The sequence below is a fragment of the Aplidium turbinatum genome, chromosome 9 (assembly GCF_918807975.1).
Source record: "Aplidium turbinatum chromosome 9, kaAplTurb1.1, whole genome shotgun sequence".
Taxonomy (NCBI): Eukaryota; Metazoa; Chordata; class Ascidiacea; order Aplousobranchia; family Polyclinidae; genus Aplidium; species Aplidium turbinatum.
The window spans coordinates 20,980,353-20,986,691 of NC_137480.1; the positions used below are offsets into that span (position 1 = coordinate 20,980,353).

The 6,339-nt window shown below is 38.5% G+C and overlaps 1 protein-coding gene across 1 annotated transcript; it reads right to left on the minus strand.

Annotated features, from left to right (window-relative positions):
• Positions 1–724: 724 nt before the first annotated feature.
• Positions 725–4,289, minus strand: LOC145777724 (uncharacterized). The gene is made up of 3 exons (XM_082589163.1): positions 3,949–4,289; positions 2,628–2,761; positions 725–1,110 (listed from the first exon to the last, which is right to left on the minus strand). The coding sequence occupies exons 1-3, from the start codon at positions 4,133–4,135 to the stop codon at positions 1,036–1,038; spliced, it is 396 nt and encodes a 131-aa protein (XP_082445289.1). The 5' UTR covers positions 4,136–4,289; the 3' UTR covers positions 725–1,035.
• Positions 4,290–6,339: the final 2,050 nt, after the last annotated feature.

Sequence of the window (6,339 nt, forward strand, 5' to 3'; positions counted from 1 at the left end):
GTAATTAGCCTAACTGTCTGGCCAAGACGCAGACACGTGGTCCCGGTGACAGTCGAACCGAGGCCTTCTAGTTGTCGGTCGAACTTTCAGTAATCGCCCACAAAGCTGAGATGAATCTTACAGTATTATTTTATAGTATCTTGTTATAATTTACGTACTTTCACTGTAGGCTACAATAAAGCATCAAGCGATACCTTGAACTTTGCCTGGGATTGAGTTTGTTTTGTTGTTACAAGCAAATACAGAATGATTTAGAATTACAAAAATATCTATTGGTGCAGCCCAGCAATGGATTTAGAAAAGAATGGGATGCACGTTTTCAAACATGCACTGCAGAAAGTAAAAAAGGCAAAAGTTTTGTCTCATCCGAGCTAACTCCCAGCTTCGGGTCTGGAAATTTCTTTAGGAAATTTTGACAACTTTTTCTTTTGCTGTAAAACAAAACATTTTTTTTGTGGGGCATACGATTGGGTAAGTTTTTGGGGGCACTTAACTGGCATTCTTGTAAAATTGCTACTGCTTATCGTGCTGTTTACAGGCCTTTTTGCTAACAATTCCAAGGCTCATTCAGAACCGTTGCAAAAAGTCCATAGCTGAGTATTTCTGTTGGAGTCAACATTCAACAGCTATTGTTTATTGTGTTACTAACCTACAAGAGGTTCCACACACTGTCTTTCCATTTTATCCATTGCCAGGAAGTTTTACTTTAAAATAATTTATTGCACATCATTGATTTCGTTACAGTCTTCAGCGTCAAAAATAACTCATATACAATATACATGCCTATCATTTAGGTTAGGCTACTGCACGAAAATAGTAGTAGGCTACAATGTTCTATCAAATCTATTATTCTTATCAAACAACAAACGCAACCGTAGAGTCAATATGCTGCCAAGCTTTTGTAGATTGCATCGAGCTGGTGGACAGTTCGGTAGTGTGATTCAACCGGTATTAATTTTCTGCGCTTGGTTATGCATACTAATCTATCTTCAGCGTGCAAGCCATTTCTGAAATGGTGGTTGGAATCAACTGGCTTCATCCCCCTGGGCCTTGTGTTGCTGTAGCAGCCTTTGTCGTTTCAATGTCAGAAAGAATAGGCAAAAGCACCAGCTGCAAAGTACAGCACAAGATGTCAGCAAATGTGTATGTTTTGTACAGTTCCTTTTAGGGACGTAGCTACTTGGGGGAGTAAGTGCACCCCAAAATAATATGTAGCCTATTTAATAGGTTACTATTACAACGCTTTAATAATAATGTGTTTGCATGTTTAATAATAATGTGTTTGCAACGATGTTTCATAACTGTTTGGATGCATTCAGTAGCTATGGTATATTTTTAAACAAACTCGTTATTTCAAACATTACAATATATGCCCTCCCAACAGTTACTTTTGCCCCTCTAAAATTTTCTTTCAAGCCAAATCACGGGTTTCAACTTTACGGAGCAAACGAAAGTTTTTTCTATTTTCTCAAAAGGCATTTTCAAAACAACGTGTCTAACCAAATTGCATTTTTGTCCGCATCAGAACAAACGTAAGTAGCCTAAATGACTGACCATTTTGCAGCTAAATGTTGAAGACATCACAAACGTCAAACTGGACATCATAACCCAGCTTGCCTACAACAACGATACAGATCCAAGTGATCATGATCAATGAAACACACTGTGCATTGTGCAATCTCACAAAGTGTTGAGGACCCTGCGGCCTGCACAGTGCACACAGCAGTGGCTATTTGGTCAGGTGTCCTGATAGCCTATGCCAGGGGTGGCCAACCAGTTAAAGACTAGGAGCCTCATTTCTTACTGTGTTAACCGCAAAGAGCCACATCATACACATTGGCAGTAGCGTAGCCAGGAATTTAGAAAGGGGGGGGGGGGGGGGTTGACGGCGTCTTTGCCAAAGGTGACACCTAGCGGTGGGGGTCTGGGGGACCTCCCCCAGAAATTTTTGAAAAATTACTTTGAATTTGGTGCATTCTGAGAGCATTTTCAACAAAAATGTAGGTATAAATATTCCTGTAAAATGGTGCTGTCTGGTGGCATAGCAAAAGGATAAGATCATGTTTTCTTGGGCATTTTTCGGCAATAAAGCTAAGTCTCTATGTTTTCTTGTTGCTAATTCCTAAAAAACACAAATACAATATGAACGAAAGAGCCGCATAATACCGGGCAAAGAGCCACATGCGGCTCGCGAGCCGCGGGTTGGCCAGGCCTGGTCTATGCGATATAGTTTACCAAAAACTTGTTTTTCTAATTACCAAAACACTCAAGAGATGAAGCCTAATGACAAGACTTGCAATTGTGTGCTGTAGACAGGGGCGTAGTCAAAGGGGGCAAAAGGGGAAATTTCTCCCCGAAATATCTTAAATAAGCATTGCACTCTCTGTTATAGCATCATTTGACAGAGTTTTATTGTTGATTTGGAGTGAAGGTACTCTCAGAATGCGCATTTTTTAGATGTTTTTTGCAAAATTTTCTGGGAGAGGCTCCCCTCCAGACCTCCTCCGGGTGCTTCGCCTTCATCAAGTTTCGCCTGGCTCACTGACATATGCAATAATGCTTATTCGTACTTCCTGAAATTTTGTACTGGCTATAGCTTTGGCTGTGGATTAAAGAACTTCACTTACTTCAACCAATAAAACTATTCCAATGATAACCGCAATTACGAAAAAGATAGTAAAAATCAGTTTTCCTGATTTCTCAAGTGATTTGCAGGTCATTCCAGTAGCACTGCTGGCTCTTCCTTGACTGGCCATTGACCCTGCAAATTTTTAAGGATAATTAGTCATGGTGAACTATTATACTATTCAACCACTGCAACGCAAGAGTTGGCATAAATTAGGATGCTTGCCAGGATTAAGCTCTGCAAGAAGCTTTCCCAGTCCGAAGATGAAGATTCAACCAAATGAAATCAAAATCAATACATATGATTAAAACGTTGTAATAACATTAAATAGCCCTTTTTTGCGAGAGCAAGATAACATTTTGAAGGCGCAATATCTTCTCCATGTCCCCACGTGGATACGCCCTTGGTTTCACGTCTGGGGGGCTCTCTAGTATAGCCTTCTAGCTTAGTACGGGAACATCGTAAATCTTGGGTGGTAAAAGGATAGAACCTCGGCCCCAGAGGCTCACATGACAACGACGACATCTGGGGTCATGTTTTCATTGGTGTTTTTTCCGATGTCAGCCCCTTATTACTTTTATATCCCACATCAAAAGATAAATAAACGATGTTTTAACAGAACGCAGTACCACAAAACAATACAAACAAAACTCGTCGGCTGTAGCCTACTGCAATAATTTGATATACGGTATCGATAAGTTAACCTATTGCACTTTACACAAAGAAAACTGTTAATGCAGTACTACAAAAAGTGCTCAATGCCAAGCAAAAAGCAAAGCAGAGCGATTTAAATCAAATATAGTTAGTACTATCTAAGTAAACCCTTGACAGCCTGTTTCACCTAAAAGAAGGATCATCAAAAGATCCTATTGCATTTTATGTGTTGATCACAAAAGCGAATCTGTACCCCGATTCAAGCGAAATAAAAACGCTGAGCGTTGACCACCTTTTAGTCCTTCTTTACTAGTGGCCTATCTTACTCCTTAGCCTATTTGTATCCTACTTTTTAGATTTAAATACATTTTAAATCTAATCTACATTAAAATCATTTAGTCTACTTGTAGCTAGTAGGCTACCGTTGATAGGGGTTAATTGAGTAGTTTTAGACCTTGGCCCGGATGATTTTAGGGGGCCGTAGCCATTTTAAGGGGCCAGGAACATGAAAAAATCACCTTGTATTCGTTGAATATGATGGTAATTTTTAAGTGTCTGTATTTGGGGACCGAGAGTCTCATTAGTTCCAGACCCAAATTATCCTCTCAAAGTCCCTGCTAGTAGCCTATTTGTAGCTCCCCCTTTTATAGATAGGTTATCCACCTTACCCCATGCTCCATCTTTCATTAGCCTGTTAAGTGGCACAACGCTCCAAAACGAATGCCTTCTCTTCATCTTCCCCTGAAACCGTGTGTCACTTTCATTGCTGTCTGTGTTGCTACCAACAGAATCAAATGACCCATTATGTCTTCTTGCGTGATCTTGCTGCATGGTGCTGGCGTGTGCCACTGCCATAAGGAAATCGTTTGACAGTGTAGCTTGCTTTAAGTTTTAATCATAATTTGAATATGCAAAACGAATATATAATCTAAATTTCTGAAAAATAATGTACTCTAAAGATTTGAAAGCGAATAACGATTTATCTGCAATATTCGCACTGTAGCATCATATTTTCTTAACTCAAACTTCATTTTTCATGAAACATTTCCCCAATATAATTGTTACGCTGATTGTGACAAATAAAACATATTGTTCAGTAACTATGGCGAAAATCTTGGTAGGCTAATGAAGTAAATTGTCAGGAGAAAAATTCATGCCATTCAAAAACAAAAAGCCCAAAATGTAGTTATAGGCTGCTAAACTCATGTTCAGCAAACGTTTCAAACACTTTACTATTTTTATCTTCAGTGCTTTTATAGCCTATGTAGGCTATATTTGAAAACAGTCAAGTTTTCGAAACGTTTGCTAAACATGAGTTTAGTACAGTACGTAGGCTTATATTTAGGCACTTTATTGTTGATTACATTGACCAGGCGTTCCCATTACTTTGCTCCCAAATTTTATGCCATTTATTATCATCAATTATTAATGGTAGTAAAGTTAAGTTTTAAATCTTTTTTTTTTCAGACCACAGAAAAATTTCTTGACAAAGTTTGTATTTGTGCATTTGCATTTGCAGTTGCAGTTTGTGTATTATTTTGTTGTTTTGTTTTGGATATGGACAGCTTTGTCTGATGCAAATAAATTATTATTATTATTGTATAGTCTTTTGTTGCATACTCTTTCAGTGAAATATATTATGCGTGTTTTGTTTTTATGTAGGACTGTATCCATTGCAGATATGCGTTGCTACTCAGCGCTTTACAAGCCAGACAGTATCAATGCAGTCGAATAGAGGCGCAACTGAGTAGGCTACATTATTATCCAAATCCATTCCATTGCTGAGTGCCAAGCAGGAATAAGATTGGGTACCTCTTTAAACAGTCTTTGTAATGACCCGACATGGTATCGATTCATGTCTATCGATTCAGAGGCGGACACACTAACCAGTAACCACTGAGGTGACTAAGCCATCGAACCACTATAAGCCAAAAATCCGTTCCCGGTGGCTCCACCATTCTTTAGGCCATAAAGTTAAGTTAAGCTAATATTAAGTGTTTATACTTCGAATTACTATAATATTTTTTTCAATTTTTAAGGGACACAAAAAGATCTATCCTCAACATATAACCTACTGCTGAGAACACCCATGCGCTATGCGGTCAAGAAGACTTGATACGCGAGGAAAAAAATCGAGAAAACTTTGTAAAACACAGAAAAATCGCAAGTTTTTAATTGTTTTTTTTTGGAAGGGGTAGGCTACTTGACAAAGTGCCACCTTGAAAGTGCTACTGTTGGTGGGGGTAGGGCTACTAGGCTTACTTCATCACATCATGAACTCCGATTTGTCCGCTCCCATAGCTCAATTGGTTAGCGCGTGGCTTCGTGAGCGAAGAAGCTTCAAGATCAAGCGGTGCTGGTTCGACTCTCGCGGTTTGCGCTTGAGCAACACATTTTAAGGACTGCTCTGATACGCAGTATATTCTGTTCATTTCCTCTTTCAACATCATCCAACTATCTTCTTTGCTTTATCTAAGTTGATTAGGCTACTGGTCGGTTAAATCGCCCCTGATAGGTCAACATATTTTGCTTTGTCTAATGTTGAAAACTTAAAATAGGCCATAAGTAGGCTACAGATTGAAATGAAAAAATCAGGCTATTCTTAAATTTTAAAATATTTTCTATTTACGTAGTAGTCATTTGTTTTCCTTTCCTACTTAGGTAGCTTTGAAGATTTTCAAGTAAAATGTTCTAGAAACTTGTTAGGCTACTTTTCTGATTTCTTTTGAATTTTATTTTTTATTGCTGGCGTGGGACATGTATAAACGGCCAAGTAACAAAAGGGAAACTGGAAAAATAACTGAAAATCAATTTGCCGATGCTTGACATTTGAAATTAAGAACAGGGAAGCAGCTGACTCGATGACTGATATAGGCCTAGTATTTTTCTGCTTCCTGTCTGGTATCTAGATTGCTATGGTACTGTTTTATTCGCATTGTTTATAATTGTATTTCTTTCAACTCAATAACTTACTTTAGTTACAAGCACGTTTTAACTTTTGCAATTTGTCGCTTCTACCTTTTTCTCGACCTTTGCTATGTTGACGTGTATTGTTTTTG

Coding starts and splice junctions, on each gene's coding strand:
- LOC145777724 (XM_082589163.1), bottom strand. CDS start 4,135: ATGGCAGTGGCACACGCCAGCACCATGCAGCAAGATCACGCAAGAAGA. Junction 2,762..3,948: donor AATGAAAGATGGAGCATGGG/GTAAGGTGGATA, acceptor AAAAATTTGCAG/GGTCAATGGCCAGTCAAGGA. Junction 1,111..2,627: donor GAATAGTTTTATTGGTTGAA/GTAAGTGAAGTT, acceptor TGTACTTTGCAG/CTGGTGCTTTTGCCTATTCT.